General features: G+C 35.9%; 1 protein-coding gene across 1 annotated transcript; it reads right to left on the minus strand.

Moving 5' to 3' along the window:
- Positions 1-11,554: 11,554 nt before the first annotated feature.
- On the minus strand, positions 11,555-12,754 carry LOC122080970 (heavy metal-associated isoprenylated plant protein 39-like). The gene is made up of 3 exons (XM_042647872.1): positions 12,490-12,754; positions 12,233-12,308; positions 11,555-12,133 (listed from the first exon to the last, which is right to left on the minus strand). Exons 1-3 carry the CDS (start codon positions 12,493-12,495, stop codon positions 11,865-11,867), a joined length of 351 nt encoding a protein of 116 aa, XP_042503806.1. The 5' UTR covers positions 12,496-12,754; the 3' UTR covers positions 11,555-11,864.
- Between the last annotated feature and the right edge of the window lie 9,194 nt (positions 12,755-21,948).

A 21,948-nucleotide genomic window follows, 5' to 3' on the forward strand; every position in this document is an offset into this window, starting at 1 on the left:
CCCCCCCCCCCCCCCCACTTACAATGCCTATAAATCCATCTCTCCTCTTGAGTTCAAGTCTTCATCTTTCACTCCATCGGTAGCTAGTCTTTCACTGATTGCTCTCAGCTCTGCCCATTATCCTCTGCATTTTACTACTCAACCCTCTTTAGCTTTGCATTACTTTGGATTATGGGTTCCCCATCGATTGATCAGCAACAGAAACAGCTATTATCTAAGATTGCAACCACAATGGACAGCCTATGACAACAACCCTTTCCACCCAACCCACAACCCCAATGGAGTTATCCAGATGGGTCTTGCAGAAAATCAGCTTTGCTTCGATTTGATCCAAGATTGGATTAGAAGAAACCCACAAGCATCTATCTACACCACAGAAGGAGTCAAAGAATTCAAGGATATTGCCATCTTTCAGGACTACCATGGCTTGCCGGCATTTAGACAAGTAAGATCATATGGGATATCATCATAATCGTTTCTTATTATTACATTAATTAATCAAAGTGTTTGATACACACTACTAACGTTGGCGGGCCTCTCAAATGTGATGATAGGCTGTGGCGAAGTTTATGGGGAGAGTGAGAGGAGTCACATTCGAAGCCGATCGTATGGTGATGGGTGGTGGATCCACTGGAGCCAACGAGTTGGTCACCTTTTGTTTGGCCGACCCCGGTGATGCCTTTCTGGTCCCCACACCTTATTACCCAGCGTATGTAACATTGTAACCCTCTCTTTCTTTTCTTCTCCTCCATTATTTAATATTGGTACTTTAATGAGGCAGATGTGCCTGCGGTAACAAAGCCCAAACCTTTCAAAAGCAATCTTCAATTAAGCTTCTCATCACGAAGGATGGAAGAGGCTATCATGTCGCCATGCATCTTATCACCACACTCACCTCTTGTTAGTGCCGGGACTTAAAAAGTATATATGTAGACTAATATCTCCTAAGCAAATTCTTTCATTTTAGAAATAATTTATTTACCAATATATGTTCATGGAGGATTTATTTGTTTACAAATATTGATACATAGGGTGTATGGATCACCCTAGATAAGAGTTGTGTCAAATAAAACATATATAATGGACACTGTTTGTGTTGATGAAAACTCCAGTCAGATTTTTTTTTTTTGGTTACCCATGAATCCCTAGTTGATATCTACATGTATGATCAGGAGGTGTTTCCTGGGTTGAGAAGAAGCTCAACAGAAATGGCCTAAGCTGTGGAAGGAGCCTGTATCGCATTTGAGAGAACCACCAATGTCAGTGGTGTATCCAACACTTTGATTGATTAATCTAATAACAAAAAATTATTATGATTTACATTTAATTTAGATCATTAAATATAGAAGAAAAGACTGATGATCCCATATGATATATCTTACTTGTCTACAGGCCGGCAAGCCATGGCAGTCCTGAAAGATGGCAATATCCTTGAATTCCTTGACTCCTTCAGCGGTGCAGATAGATGCTTGTGGGTTTCTTCTAATCCAATCTTGGATCAAGTCGAAGCAAAGCTGATTTTCTGCAAGACCCATCTGGATTACTCCATTTGGGTTGTGGGTTGGTGGAAAGGGTTGTCGTCGTAGGTTGTCCATTGTTGGTTGCAATCTTAGATAATAGCTGTTTCTGTTGCTGATCACTCGATGTGGAACCCATCATCCAAAGTAATAATGCGAAGCTAAAGAGGGTTTAGTAGCAGGTGCAGTGGATAATTGGCAGAGCTGAGAGCAAGCAGTTAATGGCTATGGCTAGCTACCCATGGAGTGAAAAATGAAGATTCGAACTCAGGAGAGACGGATTGAATTTCCATTTTTTTTTTTTTTTTTTTTAGTCTTTAAGTAGCGGAATTTTTTTTTTTTTTTTTTTTTGGTGGGCGTGGGGAATGGGTGGCTTATGGCGTTAATAATTTTGGATTTGTCCTTTCTCCCGAGAAAATTCCTTCTGAACTGAAGCTTCCCAGGAAGGTCATCCAGAGTTCCATATCCTTAAGAAACGCATAGAGAGAGAGGAGAGGAAAAAGTATCAAAAAGGAATTTTACTCGATGGAATCTGAATGGAAGAGAATTTGAGGTCTTTTTGAGGTTCTTTCGAGGTAATCCCTTCAGTTAGTTGGTCAATTGACCAGTCCGAGCTTCCCAAACTCTAACAGACTGGATAATGTTGCCTCACTGAACCAGTTGGGGATTGGTAGTTAATGTAATCATTATCCCATATTGCTTTCATTGATGTTGAAATAAGGGAACGATAATTTAATTATTTTTTTTAATTTATTTCTTTATTTAGTTTTTTAAAAGAAATAACAAGGGTCATCTAATAATCAAATATGAAACGATTTGGAATTAGTAATCTGTCACATGGAATAATAATTGGAAAATTTTTAATTTTAAGTTTGAAAATCTCACTTCTTTTCCTATTTATTCCCCTTGCAATCAAATTGAGCCTAAGTGATTTGAGCTTATTGTTTCTCCGCTTAATTTAGTCAATTTCCAATTAGCACTACTTTACAGTCAAGAGGAATTGGGTTGTTGGGGATATGATATCTTAAATTTCATCAGTGGCAAAAATGGGTATTTCTGTAAATTCTATATAGGGTTTTGTTAGTTATTTGTTGTGAGGTTTTTTTTTTTTTTTTTTTTAAAGACAAGAGAGGTGAGAGGACGAGTGTTATAACTTTATTCTCCATTGATAGTGACGGACAGTCAGACACTATAGGACATCCATCTTAAGTACTAAATGGTCATTGTGTGACTCACATTTTTTGAGTCAACACTCCATAAAAAAAAGAAAAGAATGTACGTTCATTCAAACATATGCATAGTCATTGTAATATGAGGTTAGATGGTACATAATCCATCCTAAAATAGAGAGAGAGAGAGAGAGAGAGGGTATAATGGTAATATGATGATGAAAAGGATGACGAAGAGTACTCTTAAGGAAATGGCCATTGGATTGGAATGAAAATGAGCAGAAGTAAAGTCACCTTCTTGTTTTTTCTCTATTAAGTGTAAACATCAGGATGATCAAGAGAGTTCGAAGTTGGAACACAACTAGTGGTCTTTGTATTTGCGGTCACTAGCTAACCAAGTAACCTCTACACGTATGTTCAACGCTCTCCAAAATGTAAATGGCCCATATATCGCATTTAAGGTGTACATTCACTTGGATATACGTGTAAGGGATCTCAACTCGTGATTGATTTATCGTTTTTGTTGTATAATACACTTGGCCTTTCCAGTCGTGGGTCCAATTAATTTATGAACCATCTTTTCCATTGTATCTTCAATTAAGAAAAAAATTAGCGTAAGAGATGGAAGCTTCACCTCATAAGGAATTTTCTTAGGAGAAGAACAAGTCCAAACTAATCATCCCCAGTAGGATAGCCACCATCAATATATATATATATATATATATCCACTAGATATAGCAGTGCATTTTTCCTATATAAAACAGGACTGAAATAATAATAAAATTAAATTAAATTATTGACAAATAAGAGATTGAATCTATGACCAGGCTATTCACCAATCTAAAAACCACACGTGATAGTGTTTTGTTTGAGTCGAACGCAAGCACTTACGACTCGCCCAACCCCACCGTCTATGCTTAGCTGGCACTTGCTCTGTTTTCCTCTGCTATCCGGAAATTTTGAACTTTGAATCTCTCTCTCTCTCTCTCTCTCTCTCTCTCTCTCTCTTTTAATACCTGCCTCCACTTCCACGGCCTATAAATCCTTCTCTCCTCTGAGTTCAATTCTCCATCTTTGATTGTGTGCTCTTCCCAATACTTGCAGCATCTACCATGATCAACCCTCTCTCTATCTAGCTTTGAATTACGCCTCTGTTACCTAAGATTGCAGCCAACATTGACACGGCAAAGACTCTCCATATTTTGATGGATTGAAACCCTACGACAACAATCTTTTCCACACAAATGGAGTCATCCAGATGGGCCTTGCAGAAAAATCAGGTTTGAACGATGAAGTCTCATTTGGCTATTGTTCAGGCTCCCATGTGAAATTATCAGGTAAAATAAATAGACAAACGAGACTTTATCGATCAGATCTGATGTTTATTCTGCAAAACCCATCCGAATGATTCCATTTGTGTGGAAAGGATTGTTGTCGCAGGCTTTCCATCCATCGAAATATGGAGAGTCTTTGCCGTGTCTATGGTTTGTTGCAATCTTAGGTAACAGGTGCATTGCTCACACAATTAAGGAGAAAAGAATTTACAGGCAGTGGAAGTGGAGGCATGTAGCTAGTAAGAGAGAGAAAGCCCAAAATTAGAGGATTAGAAGAAAAATCCAAGAGGCACACCACAGAAGGAGTCAAAGAATTCAAGGATATTGCCATCTTTCAGGACTACCATGGCTTCTAACATGATTGTTGACTTCTTTTTGTGGTTGTGTTAAATTTTGAGGGTTTATGTCTAGTTGTGACCAACCTGTTTACAAAAGCATTGCAGTATGATTGTAATCTTCTTTTTCTTCCTTTCTTTTGTAGAATGTTGTATCTGCTACATAAATGAGTATTCAATATCTATCTTATTATTTGTCATTATAAGGGTGAAGATGTGTATAATTAAAAATAAAAGGGACAAGTGTTGAATACTCACATGTATAATTAAATACGAATCTAATTTTATAATCTAGTTTATAATTTTGTTGGTAATGAGTTGCTTTTGAAGTATAAAAATATTGGTGTACGATGTCTTGTATTTCGTCGCAGTTTAATCTAAAAAGTATTGGTCATGACAGGTAGGACAGTAGTCCCACTTAATATTTTCGCTATATATTTGTAGCAAGGTTTTCTTTTTCTATAATGCAAGCAATTTGAGAGAAGTGTGAGGATGAACGTTGTAACCCTATTCTTTATTGATAGTGAAGCAAGGTCTTATCTCACCGAGGATATAAGCAATCTTACCGAATCCCGTAAATCTGTGTGCATTGTTTGTTCTTATTTTTCCATTATCTTCTACATCGTTTTAGGGTTGTGTTTCTATATAAAAATGCCACTTTGTCATGAGTTTTGAATCTTTATTTGAGGGGTTTGTCCGAATGTCACCGATTAAGTGACAACATCTAATGTAACCCACCCTAACTCCTTACAACTACCCCGTCTCTCTCATCTCACACCTCTCCCCATCTATTTTGTCTCCTTTTCCCTCACCAGTCCTACCCCTCGCCTCCACTACCCCTGCAGAGGAAAAACCGAAGTGAGCTAGATCCACGAGTTTAGTGACCTTTGGAAGTTCATGAATCACCATATGGTGGCAAACAATCAATAGATACATGAGTGGATTAATCATCTTATTATAAGGGACTTGCCACTCAACTCATTGGTTAAAAGAACCAGATCTTCTCCATCATAGGAGAGATCCCAATGTCCTTGAATCGAAATGAAATGTGCCTCTAAATACTGGGTGTGTGTGCCCGGGTGTTCCCAACTCTATCAAATGGTTGGAAAGGATCTGAATCCCACTTTTACTGTCATTGTGTGAATCTCACATGAATACAATTCTATTTAACTAACTATGTTCATAAGTAGTGGGGCCATAAACTTTTCATATGCCTGAATGTAAAATTTGGTTTTGTTTCCGGTCCAACCAATCATGCATGAGCTTTTAAATGGGACAGTGGAAAATGGGGGGGAAAAAAAAAGGAACGAAAGAAAAAAGAAAAGAAAAATCAACAACTAGACTACAAGCAGAAAAATCAATAAAAGTATGGAATTCAAATTTTTAGGATCCAAACACAAAGAGTCATTCTTGTACGACAACTTGATTCATACTTGAACTTCCACTGATAATGTTTATAGATTTTGGGTTTCCATTTCTTTTTCTTTTTTATTATAATTTTTTATAATTTGTTGATATTTTACATGAAAAGACGCCAATTTGCCGATATTTTACACCATAATCAATTTTTGAAATGATGGATTATATGAAGGCGGTGATAGAAGTGATGTGAAGCAGCCCTTCTCGTTTTGAGAGAAAGACGCGCAGAGATCGTTTCTAAATTGAGTTCTTAATCTTAGGCGCCGACACTAGTAGCCCATTTGTGTAAATATATTGGACTGAGCAGGAGATGAGTGATTTGTGAAGACTAATTAAGGTTTCTTTGAATCTCCTATAGACAGATGGAAGCCATTTTTTCTTCTCTTCATTTATTATTATAATATTTTATTTTTTTGGGTTCATAATGATTGCCCTACGTGAAAATGTTCAAAGAATAAAAAATCTGGAAATTAATAACAAAGTGTAACAAAACCCAAAAGGAAATTGGAGTGGAAGAAGAAAACATTTAATTGTGAAAAATTGCAGAAGCAAGGAAAATTGAAAGCAAAAGATTTGGTAGAACCTGGAAAACCATGGTAATCCCAGCCAAAGTCGCTGGTGGGTTAGCCTTGATGAGAGTGTGTGTGGAGGCAGGTTGTAAAAAGACATCTATGCCCCTACTTCAATTCTTCATGTATCTGGCCATGAGGAATGCAAGCGGGTAGTGTTCTTTCTCCTTTTATTTTAAAAAGTAGTTTTCTCTTAATAAGCAGTAGAGGGAACACACCAATGATGTGTGACAAAAGAGTATTCTATAATAAAATGCATGAGAGCATTTCGTCTGAGAATGTGAGAGATAGACAAAGAGGCTAGCCTGTCTTAACTCTTACCCCATCGGATCAAGAAACATTTTTCCCTAGATGTGTCAAACCCTAAAACCGAATTGATGGAAAGAATTGAACACAACAAAATAATCCAAATTTGAACTAATTCCCTATCAGGCCACCTTCGGTTTGGGGCATTATAAAACAGGCTGAAAATCGGAGCACACTAGACCAACCGAACTTGAAAACGGGACCAAAATCAATACCAATTGAAAAGGCATAAATAGACTATATATATATATATATATATATATGGTAAATCAAAACCAAACTGCAACAAACCCAATGTCTAAAACTGTAATAAACCAAATCCAAACAAGATTGAAACCAAATCTTCCCTTATCGGGTCGGCTTTAAATTCACTTATTTTCATCTTGAAAACATATCTAATTAACCGGCATCAGACCGAATCCACCGTTTGACACCCCTAGTTTTCCCAAAAACATATATTTCTGAATGATAAAATTTCTACTTGGGAAGAAACACTCCACTATTTTAAAGAATCAAAACATTACTCCATAGAATTATGAACCCTTTCAAAATTGTTCTAAGATCTGACACCAAATCCGTCCAAAAGACTAACAATCCATAACTGGAATCTTTGTCTATAATGCCTCGCACAGGATTAATGTAGAAATAAATGAAAAAATAACTATGGTAAAGTCAACAATCACTCTTAAAACATCACCATCAAGGGGATGCCGTTGATGGATGATGAACGGTGGAGAAACTGCCCTTTTAAGAATAATTAAATCAGGTTTGGCATTGAAAGGGAAGAATGAGACATTCTCGTTTTGGCTAAGATTCTATAAATAGATGAAAATGGGAACTAAAACCCATAAAATATCCCATTCTGAGATTAGCTCTATGAATAACCCATGATTACCACACCAAAATTGTCATTTTCAGTATAATAAGAGCGGCTTTTTTGTAGGGGAGCAGAAATAGTATTATACGTTATAATTAAAAAATTCATATAGTCAATGCCTCGTGTTTTATTTGATCCACTATCATATCAAACGGTTATAGTTAAGAATATCCTTTGGGTGTTGGATGCTCACCTATAACAGCCAAGTGATCGTAGAAGTAGCGGATTCAAATTCAGCTAATGCAACAAGCATCAGTCTATGTTAAATTTTCATTCTCCTTATTTTAGGGTGTGTTTGGTATGTATTCTCATTTTAAAAAAGGAGAATCCATTCTTAGTAGAGAATGAGAACATTGTTTGGATACATGCTTAATTAATTAAAATGCGTTATTGATTTTAGAATGTTCATGCATTTCATCGAATAAATCATGGGAAAACCTATTAATAATTTAATTTTTCCAATACAAGTTGCCAAAGTTCTCTGTTTTCTTTGTTGAACTGTGATTAATATATCAAAAGCATGCCTACTGACCCCAGGTCCTCTGTTCTATCCTGAATCACAACATCTCCACCACCTCTGATCGCACCATCTGTGAGCTTTCTTATGTGAACCCGCAGTACCGCACAAATGTGGATCCCTACAAAAAGTAAAAGAGTAATTAGATGAAATAACAAATGGTCTTTTCCAAATTGCGCCTTGGAGCCTCGGTGATCAAATCGTCTTCAACAACCTATAAGCACCATGAGGGAAGGAAGGAGAAGAGAAGAGTGTTTTGAAGTTTTCGCTCAAGCTCCCTCAAATGTTGAGGTTGTTGGGTTTTGAGAATGAGTTTTTTTTCCTTTTATGAGAAAAATGAGAAATGGATCATTTTGCCTGTTCTAAAATGGATAAAATTCGCTAATGCATTTTGATTCCCAAGTACGAAAATGAATACCAAACGCCATTTTTTTTTTCTCTTCAGAATGCATTCCAGGCCTAGAATGTCATTATGCCTATGTTTCTAAAACTAATAACATTGTGGATGGATTCCTTACTAGGGTTTGACAGAGTTTAGGGCTTAGGCCCATGGTCAGTTTTGAAAACACTTGTTAGTTGGCGGCCCAACCCAGATCAATATTTACGACACTTGTTTAATGGGCCGTATGGGCCTACAAGTGGAGCTCACAGTATTCTTTATTTATGGATTTTGATTTTTGAGTATTTTGTGAACTTTATTTTGTCACGCATCCCCTTTGTGTCTGTTTCTCATGGATCACATGGACAACCAAATCAAGGGTTGAAGGATTGGCCTACCCCTCATCTGGACTGGCTAATCTGGATCAGGATAGGTTGAATCCAATTTTTAGATTTTTAATCCGGATAGAGATGGTCAGCAGCGACTCAGCACTTGTCCAATCCCTCGTCCTTGATCACTAACCTCTTTTGTTTTTTTGTTTTTTTTTTTAATAAAGAACACTAACCTCTGAGGTAAAGGCTTTGTTTGAATAATTGTTAACAAGATTAATTAATAGAGAAATAAATCAATAAATAATTACAAAAAATCAACAATTCCCCTCAAAACATCATCATCAAGGGGTTGCCATGGGTTGTCTCTAGGACTTGGATCCTCTGTGACACACATCAATCATTCATAAACATCTTCGGCTGTGTGCGAATGCCTTCGACTCTGTGCCTAAGTGTTTCTGACCGTTAGATGCACGTCAGATGCCCTATTATGCCACAGAAGAATTCAGTCCTTACCTCTGATGGATCAAGTCTTAAATCAAGAAGCAATGGACATGGATGGACATTGGAGAAACTACTCTCTAAGTCTACTAATTTAGGTTTGGCATTGAAAGGGCAAATACTAAAAGAGACATCCTCCTTTCTTCTAAGATTCTATACTTAAAAGGAAAATGGGAATTAAAACCCATAATTAATATCCTATTCTTGGGTGATATAGCCAAAATAACCTCTCGGTGGGGCCAAGGACACGTGTCGCCTCTGAGACACGTGTCCTCCGCCAGACGAAGGCTCCAAGAAACCACTCACACTCGAGCACGCTCAATCACCGAGGCACGCCCGCAGAATCACGCGGGATCACGTCGTCTGCATGAGGGGAATATTCCCCCCAGAAGGGTGGACGTATTCGAGTAGGACTCTAAGAGGGAAGAAGGGGGAAAAACCCTAAGACCGGAGAGCTATATAAGAAGGCACGGAAGAAAGGGGAAGGTAAGCTCTGAGACCCTCACCATTACTCCTTTATTGAACTGTGCGGCCAACCCTGACTTGAGCGTCGGAAGACTAACCCCGGACTAAGTTCCGGGTCTCCGTCGTCTGTGTTTGTGTAGGTTGGACTAGCGGGGTTTTTTGGCAGCAACAATTAATATCCTATTCTTGGGTAAGCTCAAATTAATCTTCAAGAGTGGAACCTATAAATGTTACCCAGTCAAATAGAAGATGTCATCAGTCATCTATGCCGAAACTTGTTCATCAAGGAATACTCTTTGGTTTTTTAGTTTTGGTTTAGCTTTATGAAATCATCGATGATTACCACAACAGAATTGTACTCTTTTGTATAATCCTGGCGGCCTTTTTGTCCTATAGGGGCCAAAATAATTTTATACATCTAATTAAAATTTTTATATAGTCAATATTTTTTGTCCCCCATCCCCCATCATCTTGACTTTGTCCATCTGGAGAAATATAGGAATAAAGGATGTCTCTCACAAAGCAGTAAATGCCATCAATCAAACAATTTACCTCTCATTCAAGCATCTAAGATGATCTAGCTAGACACCTTTTACCTCAATCTACACGGCCACACTATCACAAAAAAGCATATAAAATTTCCTATAAGCAATAACAAAGATCATTAGAAACTATAACCATTAATCCTGTTTGTCTCTTTTTCGAGTCCACAATAAGATTTTGATAATCTTAATAAGAGGTCTTAAGATTTTCCTTAAACCCTTTGGTCATAACATTATTTTTATAGAAAATATTTCTCTATACCTAGCTAGTCATGTAGAAGTTTTATACCGTATAAAAAAAAGGCATACTCGGCGGAGGGTTATAATATACATAGCCTGACGCCAAGGTCTATACCTTATGATTCTAATACAGCACCTTATCATATACTCAAATATATATGCCACACTTAATTTGCAATCAATAATTGTACGTAAACCCAATGTTTGATACATTAGGATGCAATACTACATGTTAGTCCACGGAAACTATGGTTAGTGAATATTTCAACATATAAAAATTTACAACTATGGTTAATGAATATCTCAATATATAAAAATCCATAATTACGTTTTCAATTGCTTGTCAAACTACTATGTCCTGATTTTTCAGAACACTGTTGGTGAATTTTGAGCACGTGTATATTATCCTAGGTCTCTCCTCTAATGATTCCACCATAATAATGGCTTTATTATATCATAGGATAGGTATTTGATGATCCACCGAACATCAAGATCTAGCAGATACCAAAAAAAAAAAAAGATCATGAATCTTGCATCTATGCTTATTGTAAACTCTTTATTTCAGAGAAAATGTTAGTTAAATTGTACTAATTATTTATTGCAATTTGCAAGTTGGCTTTCAAATCAAAGCTCCATGACCTGAGAGAGAACTAATTGAATTTATTCTTATAAATTCAATTATTTATAAGACTCCATTATTAAGTCTTGACCTTCATAAGAAGTAATCACAATCTATTAAACTAATTTTACTTTAATGTTTTCTGACATATATGGAAAACACCCACTTGAAAATATGACAGAAAAAAAGGAAAACCATGATATGCGACGAGCTGAAAATATAAACATATGGCAAAAGGTTTCGTGCACGATGTTCGCACATGAAACCATTGGATAGGACAATAGTCCTCTTGAAATAGTAAAACAACTCTTCCCTTTTTGACCCATTGGGTGGTCCTTTTACCAGTGAAGCATTACTCATGGAAGCTTAATACCTTATGTAATCATTTATCATCACCCTTCAAAAAAAAGAGAGAAAAAGGAAATGAAGCTTAAAGTTCATGTAATTGCTATTTAACTAAAGGGTGAACACTAACAGACATGATCCGGCTCTTCTCCATAGAAACCAAGGACTAGAGAGAGATCCAACATCTGAAAAGACCTCAGCACATATCCTAAGATCACCCGGGATCACTCTCTGGTCCTGTCTCAATGGAGAGGAATCCTATCCCTAACAAACGCTTATACTTCAAAATTTTATTTATTCACATCGCATACCCTTGAAAAAACAGTGGAGAGGAATCAACCACAACCCACCATATCCCAGGACCCCAACTGTATAAAGGAGCTTCAAATGAATCCTCCCAGTTAAGAGATAATACAAGAAGCGTTGGGGTTCTTTTCTGCGACATTATCCAGATAGTAGAGTCTTGTCCTATAGGGATAATTATAAGCACCGATGTAATCTGTGGCATCCCCCTTCTCAGGCTCAGGCTCTTTAGGCTCTTCCGGTGGCCCAACAGAGTCTATTTCCGTGTGCCAAAACTTGCGTAATTTTCCCACGATGTCTACAGGATCCACTTCTCCGATCACTGTCATTTTCTTCTCATTCATGTCCATGGCGATGGAATTAATTCCTACCCAAAAAAAAATGGGTTAATCAAATTCACCCCCTTTTCTTGCTTTCAGGTAATTAATTAGAAAAGCTAAAATTTTGGAAAACCCATTGGATATACCTGAAACGGAAGAGACTGCCTTCATAGCCTTTTTTTTGTTTTTGGTGTCATATATTTCTACCTTCACCACCACTTTCTGTACCAAATAGAAGCAGAGATCAGAAGATCCAATCAGATTAATAATTCAAAGGTGATATTATTCACAGAAGAAGACTGCAGAAAAAGAACATGCAATCAAACATGATTCAGAACAGTAAGGATCATTAAAAGAGAAGAAGCATCTGAATTGAATTTGAGCCAAAGAGAGACACACTGACCTTCATTTGATCTCTCTGAGTTTCAAATATTTGACCGGCAAGACAAGCAAGCAGCAAACACAAGAAGAAGGAACACCAAAAGGAATGAAAGAGAGACCAAGATTAATGTCAACTGTGTGCGTAGCTATGCTTCCATGAATAAAAAAGAGAGGAGCTATATAGACTTTGGATCAGGTCCTCGTATGAGAATCATTCTTGTAAGGTGTTTGATTCACGTTTGGAATTTACTCGAAGTGAAAGCTATTGGAAGAAAAGAGAGATTGAGTGTATTCTATGTGTGGATACAAAAATGGTTCGCGTGGACTTGATCCGGACTCATTTATATATGTTGGATTTATCATAAAAAAAAAGAAAAAAAGAAAAAAAAAAAGGAGAATTTACTCTCACTCTACATGTGGCCTATATTTCCTAAAATTTACCCACCTTCTTCTTTTTTCTGATACTCCTCTTCTTTTGGATGTTTACATCTCTTTCTCCCCGTGTCCTTTTTAAATACCCATATTATCTCTCCTTTTCACTTATATCTTAATAATTTTTTTTTTTTTTTTCAATTTGATTGGTTAAAAAATGGTGTTATGAAAAGATGGCACAAATGAAGGGCATGGCATAGTTAGTTAATAATATTGGATTGTCCAAATTAATTGATCTGTATCAGTATTGGTTGAGTACAATACAGATCTAATATTTTTATCAAAATTTTTATTATTATTTTTTAATCCCTAAAACCATGTGTCTCAACGCTAATGGAGAATATAACATTGATATCGATACCTATCCGAATTAACGTGATTGAGATCAATATTAATCTAATACCAATAAGAAAATAGATCATGAGATAAAAAAAAAAAAAAAAAGTGATTCAACCAAGAAGAGTTTGAGTCTCAACCAACAAAACACCATTTGAATTAAGTAATAATGGAAAGAAAATCCAATTGGTTGATTTTTTAGATTAATAAAAACATGTTTGAATTTGAAAATAGTTTATTAGATTATTAGTAAAATAAGAGGTAATCTAGGTATTTAAAAAGAGCGGGGCATAAATAGATGTAAAAATAAAAAACAGGAAAATATAAAATAAAAAAAATGAATTTTTTTAGTGAATATAGAAGAATGATAATAAATCCCCCATAAAACACCGACAATTCTACCCAAAAAAACACACCGACAATTAACTCAAACTCATTCCTCCTCTCTTTTATGATGACGTGGTTAAGAGAACTCCCGACACTTTGGGTGTTGGGACCCACTGTTCGCAGTGCCGTACATCCAATGGCTGACTTTCTTGATTTTATTTTCCTTATTTTGCTTTTTATTTACTTTACTCTGAGTGACGCGTCAACCAATTACATCAGTAATTGTCGTCACAAATGAGAAATTGAGAGCTGAACTTTTTAAAAAGAAAAAAAAAAAAGAGATTTACTGATAAGGGTGTCAATTGGCCCGAAACCAGGTATTCGGTTAGATTTCAGTTTCAATTATAAGGACTGTTAGTGCGATCCAGAATTAGACCAAGTCCTGTCTCGGTTCCAATCTGATTCTGATTCCTATTCGGGAACAAGCAATAAAAGCCAAAGGTCCTTAGCTCAATGGCCCATTGAGATTTGTCTCAAACGTGAGATTAGATGAGTCCCAACATTATATCTATAAAAAAACAACAATAATTTCCAAGTTCCGTTTCAAGAAAAAATACATACACATCAGAAAGATAACAAAACTCATACAAAAAGCTACAACGCTATTGGATATTGAAAATCAAACAAGTGCAACATTGTAGGAGATGGAAAACAGACCTACTATAATGTTGTTGAGAAAAACTGACCGATTGGCCGTCAAAATTTAGTGAAAAAAGGAAAAAGGGACGCTTTTAACTGTAACTTTGTTTAAGACAGAGAGTCACTATACTAATAATTGTGAGAAGAGGAATAACATAATACTTCAAACTTAAAGAGTTATAACTAAGTGGATTATTTAACTCACAGTTCATGAGTCCTAAGGCAACAAAAACTAAAAAAAATAGGGTTTTACAATTGGACTATAATTATAACTCTAGAAGACGATTTATCATTTAGGTGATTAATTATGTCAGTTTCCATATAAGTTACGTCAAGTTTTTAGTTAAAGAGGAAAAAGTGACAAAGTTATTTGGTCCGATTTTGGTTAGATTCACCGATTCTTGATATAAATCTAGATTCGAACCCAACCGAATTATAAATACTTATTTCAGATCCAAGATTTAACCATATCATAATGGGTTGGATTCGGTTCAGGTTATTCGGTCCGGAATTGGATTCGGACCGATGTGGTAACCAAGAGATAGTGGTTTAGGTAGGCACTAATGTGAGATAAGTAGATGAGAGGGGGCAGGGGGGGCCACGAGACGAGAGGGCGGGGATGTAAGGTGCATGGTTTCAAGTATTGGTATTGTATTGGTCGTATTGGATTAGTATTAGTTGAGATCATTTTTTTTTTTATCCTTGACCAATGTAGATTAGTTATTCATTTCTGTTTTTTACCGTTTAAAATACGTCTTTCCGTATACTTCTCAAAGATGTTTGAAAAAAACAGTAAACTTCAAGCATTCCCGTTCTAAACACGTTTAAAACACATTCCATTTTTATGGCTTCTTTTAAGACTTGATTTTTTAACATAATGTCTACTTAATTGACCATATATCTCTCTCCCGAACTCTAATTGACTGTATTCTTTACCAACTTGAAGCTAACGCAATGGACTATATTTCTCATGATATTACCTTTAACTTAAATTTAATTCACGGACCTTGAAATTGAGCTATAAACTGACATATTTACTGAAAAATATTTCTAAAGTGATGACTCCTAACCCTATCTGAATATATATATATCACTTCAAGAGTGTGTTGACTATTTTGACAATAATGAACACCATAACCTAGTCACATTGCTCAATAAGACTTTGGGCATGTGTGATGTATGAATTTAGAATTGTTGTTGGATGATATTCAATGATATGTCTTAAAACTTATAATGAGATATGGGATATAAAGGTATTAATGTTGGATATTGTAGTTGTTTTGAACACTAGATGCAGATATTCATATAATAATTCCTTAATTTATATGAGTATACTACTGTTTTTTTAGTCCCGTTTGTTTGAAATCTATACGTTTAAAATTCGTACCATCTATTTTTTTATTTTTATCGTTCTCTGTTTTTTTTTTACCGTATCATTCAAAAGATTTTACTGTTTAAAACTTGTATTGCCCATTTCTGTTTTTTTTTTTCATTCCCGTTTTTGGTAACAATGGTTGAGATCATTTTTTTTATCCTTGACCAATGTAGATTAGTTATTCGTATCGTTTTAGGGGTAAAAGAGTAAAAAAAAAATTGAACTTTTATAAAAAAACAAGGGTAAAACTGATCAATACATGCCAATGTGATCCGATTTAGAGCGATTTGATAAAAATAACATCCCCTAAATGAGTGTCCACAGGAAGAATCCAGATTCTCTACCCACATGGTTAGTTACCGATGAAATGAAATTTTCATCTTAATTGACACAATTATAAATAATGTAAATTTCATTTCATTGGTATCTTCCGTAGTTAGTTCGGGAATGGCGATAATATGGAAACAGATATGTATGACTATTAAGCAGATTATATAGTAATAACATTTTGTAAAAATTCGACATAATAAAATGAGTAGGGCAATAATACTATATGTGTTTAATATGATTGGTATATTAAAAAAAAAAAAAATTACGAACATATATTCACCATGTAACAAACATATATGATACATAATAAACAAAATAATAAGCAAGATCCAATTAAATCCCAACGCCATTTTAACATTGAATTTTCTTTTGTACTTTGTTGTTTCTTTACCTTGGGACCTATGTCATATATTTTCCATCCCTTTTTACATATTAAACAAAGGATCCAGCTTCTCTACTGCGTAATAGAGGCGACTATCCAGATCCAATGCCCTGGAGTGTCTCAGCATGGAATCCAACTGGTGGGGGCACACCTCGAGTTGTTCCAAAAAATTAATGTTCTAAACAAATGTGGGAGTCCATTTTTTTTCTTTTTTTTTTGGAAAAATTAAAATTTTACCTAACTTAAGGGCCATAAGTCTGGAGATGAGATATGATCCCAAATCTATGCTAACGTTGGCTCTGTTGACCACAAGTGTTCAACGTTGATGGTACTATCGTACACGAGGGTACGGGTGGGTACAAAATAAATAAGAAAACACACACACACACACACACACACACTCACATAATGCATACGACAGGGTTCAATCCCACGACCTCCTTCCCTGGGAGCCGACTCCACAAATTGAAGTTACCACCACTAGGCTATCCTAGTGTTCGTAATAGATTGTAGCCTTAGAACCATAATAAGATCAGCAATTCTAATGCTTTTCCCCAATTCTAACCCAAAGTCATTCTAGATTTTTCAATCAAAAATAGTTTGTAACAATGATAAACTGATGGGGGATGAAGATAAGGCTTTGATGTTTAATTAGTGCTCAAATTATGTAGACTTTTTGTACGTCATTATTAAGTCATGGTTTAATATTTAATGCAATTTCTTCTCACCATGTGTTGAATCTAATGCTTTAAAAATGTTTGAAAAGGCAATTCTATCTCAACAACTTGAAAAGTAATTATAGAGAAAATGAGTTTTCCTTTGATTCGAAATTAATAATAGTAATTGCCGAGGAGGGGCTCTTGTTCCGATTTTAAGAGCTGCTTCTAGTAAAACCTGAGAATCATAGAAAAGTAGGAGTGAATTCCTGAGTCTCTGGCTAATTCTAGAATCGTGGATTCCAGCTTAATTTCAAGAATTTCTTTAGAATTTGGATACACAAATTACGCTCACTAACTCTAATTCCCAGAATTTCAGAATTTGTGCTTTATATATTAGCTAAGGTCTACAATCATACCAACGGCTCTCTCTCTCTCTCTCTCTCTCTCTCTCTCTCTTGGTGGTAGGGGTATAAATTTGGTCATATTGGCTTGAACAGACGGTACTAGCCCACCTTGTGCCTGAATAGGTTTTGGATTGAGATATCCTAACCCTGAAGGTGAACTAAGGCTAGAACTTTCTGACACTGTGTAAGGGCCTGGTTAGGCCAAGGTTGTAGCCTTAGGCTAAACTAGCCTGGTCCTGCCTCAAGGGCTGTTCAAGTGTTCATTTTTCAGGCCTTAAGTCAAAGCCGAGTCAAGCAGGGTCTTGACTCAGCTAAGCGACTTACGATTGGTTTAGAGTTTTCAAAAATCTGGCCCAACTTGACAATTTTGCAATCCTACTCGGGGTTGAACTTGGTAAATGACATATTTCAATGGTCAAAAATTTAATTTGAAAAAAATGCCACTACAGGGATTGACTCAAGGGCATAGAGCAATATAGAGAAAAAGAAAAACTTTACAAATCCACTTGTATATCCTCATTTGACTTACAAAATGACCATGTAAACCAAACTACCCCTCCCTTTTGACGAATTGACCTTTCAGTGATTGTATGCAAACCCCTTTCGGCCCTTTCCTTGAAAAAATAAGAACCCAGCCCCCTCCTTCTTCAATATGGAACTCTCGTTAATTTCCTACCAAAAAAAAAAATTTTTTTTACTAACTAATTTCAGTTGGCCGTTCTTTTCACAACTGAAGCATTACCCACGGAAGCCTAGTAACTCAATTAATTATTTATCGCAACCCTTCAACCTGGAAAAAAAAAAAAAAAAAAAAGTCATCCATAGCTGGAACAAGCTAAAGAAGAAAGGATTTTTGTCCTATTGTATCCATGTGTGTCTCTCTTTTCCTTATAAAATGATCTCCTTACCCTTTATACAGGTTGAACCAAAATAATTTTACTAATTGAGTCTCAAGTAGAAGTAGGATCCACCATTGGATGGAGAACACTTCCCACAACAAAATTTAAGGAATTGCAAGGTGATGTGATTTCTACTTCACTAAGGATCAACACACATGGACATGGCAAAAAAAAAAAGGAGCTGAAGAGAATCATTTTCAAATTGATTGGTTAAAAAATGTCATTGTGGAAGGATGGCACAAGTTTCTCTAGTGTGTGTGTGAGTAAAGTCTCTTTGGGCAGTTCCCTAGTTGTAGATATAACAAAAAAATAATAATAATAAAAAAAAAAAAGGACGGCACAAGTGAAGGGCATGGTTCAGGTAGTTAATATTGTATTGTCCAAATTAAGTGATTTGTATCTGTATTGGTTGAGAACAATACAAATCCAACACTTTTATCAATTTTATTTTTTTAATCCCTAAAACCATGTGTCTCAACCTAATGGGGAGTATAACATTGAGATTGATAACGATCTGAATTAGTATGGTTGTGAGTCTTGTGACCGATATCAATCCAATAACAATAAGAAAATAGATTACTGAACCTGTGATGATGGATGAGACAAAAGAAAAGATAATTAAATAAACAATATCCTTGATGATGGATGAGACAAATGAAAAAAAAAAAAAGACCCAATGAGACAAATGAAAAAAAAAAAATAGATTAAAAAAATTTATATAGTTTACAACGCCACCCCCTAGAGAATGCCAATATTATAGGAACACCCCTGTTTAATACCAAATTACGTTTCGACCCCTTGCCGTCAGTCTCTGTTACAAAATATACCTCAATTGCTGACATCAGCAACTCCTTTTTTATTTTTTTTTTAAATACCATTTTACCCTTAAAAATTGTGAAGTACCAAAATTACTCTCCGTTAGTTACCGTCCCCAAGTCGACCCATCCCTAACTCATCCTAGCGATGTGAGATTACAAATCGGCTGCGAATTGCAATGGGAGGATGATGGAAGAAACTTACGGCGTCGTATGACTATAAGTATGTTTTGGTTCTCTTTTCCATCGAACCCTAACCCCTTTCTTCTTCTCTTCTCTGTCGAACCAAATGCATCATTCACGACTTCTTCCGATCTCCTTCCACTAGAACTCTTGGAATATGGCTCCTACCATCTAAAACTCCCTAACAAATCATCAATAGGAGCACTTGTTTTGGAGGCAAAGCAATTGACGCGAACACATCATCATTACTTGCAGAAGAGCTCGTCATCCCCCGGCAACCCATGAAATATATCGTCGTCGTCATCATCATATTTAGGCTTATCAAAAATAGGTGCTTGAATCCTTCAATCCTTGAAATATAAAATCATAATCAAAAGAAAGCCAAAGAGGCACCACCACCACGAGTCACCATTCATACTTAGGGGTTGCACCAAATACATCAATTTAACCACCATCTCCATAGCCCCGGGTTTTCCGAGTAGCAATTGAACCAAAGAGCCCATCGTGATCGTCAAGGAAAGACCCACCAACAAAATTAGAATTCCAGGCCGATTTTGAACGAATAGATGAGAATGAAGAGGATCTAGAGTCTTCCCCTGGTCTGATCCCGACATTAAGGTTTCCAACACTATTAAGGCTATCGGTACCCTTTGATGCTCCCATGGCAGCCGATTACCAGCTTACGGTGTCATGTATAATACATCTAATTTTGATAAGGAAAGAAGGTAAGAAGGGGAGAATGAAATGGGAGACTATGGTGCAAAAGAGGGGTATTTTTGGGATGATGAAAATGGATTATGTATTAATCTTTTACTCATAAGGGCTAAAGATTCATTTTATAGCATCACTTAACAAGGATTGATGATAGGCGATCTAAACATAATTTGGTATAAAACAGGGAATGGCGTGATAAATTACCCAACAAAAAATAATGACATGGAAACCAAAGAAGAATTTGAGGCTCGGCCAACAAAGCAACATTTGAACCAAATATTAATAAAAAGAAAACTCACTTCACTGTTTTCTTAGATTAATAAAAGTATACTTTGAACCAATCAATTTGGACAACGTTTAATAAGCTCAGAGTGAAAAGGAAGGATAGATATTTAAAAAGAATAGAGATCAAGAAATTAAAATGTATAAAGAAAAAAAAACGAAGCAGAAATTTAATAAATATAGATCCGAATGATAATAAATCTTCATAAAAAAATAAATAAATAAACTCAACTCCCCCTCTCCTTTATGCTGACATGGATAGAAGAACTCCGACACTTTGGGTATTGGGACCCACTATTCGCAGTGCCGTACATCCAATGGCTGACTTTCTTGATTTTATTTTCTTTATTTTGCTTATTATTTATTTTAGTGTGAGTGATGCGTCAGCCAATTACATCAGTAACTGTCGTCAGAGATGAACCTTTACACTCCCTTTTAAAAAAGAGGAAAAGAGATTTATGTGTAAGGTCACAACGGGGCCCGGGCTTGGCGGCCGCCAAGGAGGGGCGGGGGTGACAAGACGAGCGTTCATAGGAAGAGTCCAGATTTTCCATCCCCATGGTTCGTTACAATTATAAATATTCTAAAATTCATTTCATTGGTATCTACATAGTCAGTAAATTAGGGAATGATAATAATAGGGTAACAGATATATATCATTATTAAGCGAACTATACAGTAATAGCATTTTTTTTTTTTTTAAATTTGACACAATAAAATGAGTAGGGCAATAATACGATACATGTATAAGGAAAAAGATTCGGTATGCCGCCGATATCAAATATGCTAGCACCCATTGTGTCTATCTCTCTCTTTCCTTTTTTTGAAATGACCCTCATATCATTTTTGAATGATACTCCATCATGTGTTCCTATTGGTGCTATCTGCTAGCATACTTGATATTGGCAGCATATCTATCCCTCTCCCTAAATATAAGGGAAATTACTATGTAAAAAAAATTACGGACATATATTTACCATATAACAAACATATACACTACTTAATAAAAAAAAGGAAAAGATTGGGTATGCCGCCAATATCAAGTATGCTAGCACCCCTTGTGTCTATCTCTCTCTTCCCTTTTTCTGAAATGACGTTAATATCCTTCCTGAATGATACTCCATCATGTGTTCCTATTAGTGCTATCCGCTAGCATACTTAATATCAACAACATACCTATCCCTCTCCCATAAAAAAAATATCATTATCTCAATTTAGCATCAAAAACTTATTCATCCATTAACCATTCACTCGAGAGAAATAAGCAAACGCATATATAAAAACTATGAGATAAAGGCATGTTTATTGTGGAGTCCACACCATGGAAAAAGATCCAATTAAATCCCCACATCATATCCTTTTCCAACCTTTTATCGTTGATTTTTCTTTTGTATTTTGTTGTTTTTTACCTCAAAATCCACATCATATCTTTTCCAACCAATTTTACCTACATGGAACCAACATGTAGGTAAAATAGAGGCGGTTGTTCATATTCAATACCCTGGAGTGCCTTGACATGGAACCAACATGTGAGGGCACGCCTCGAGGTGCTCCAAGGCATTGGATCTTAGTTGTAATCTCTATTGCGTAGTAGAAGGGCCCCGCCCCTAAACAGACATGGTTTTTTTTTTTTTTTCTAAAAAA

Source organism: Macadamia integrifolia, chromosome 6 (genome assembly GCF_013358625.1).
Source record: "Macadamia integrifolia cultivar HAES 741 chromosome 6, SCU_Mint_v3, whole genome shotgun sequence".
NCBI lineage: Eukaryota > Viridiplantae > Streptophyta > Magnoliopsida > Proteales > Proteaceae > Macadamia > Macadamia integrifolia.

Excerpts from the sequence above, each read along its gene's own strand:
- LOC122080970 (XM_042647872.1), bottom strand. Across the intron at positions 12,134-12,232 it reads GGCAGTCTCTTCCGTTTCAG|GAATTAATTCCATCGCCATG; the intron begins GTATATCCAATG and ends TTTTTTGGGTAG.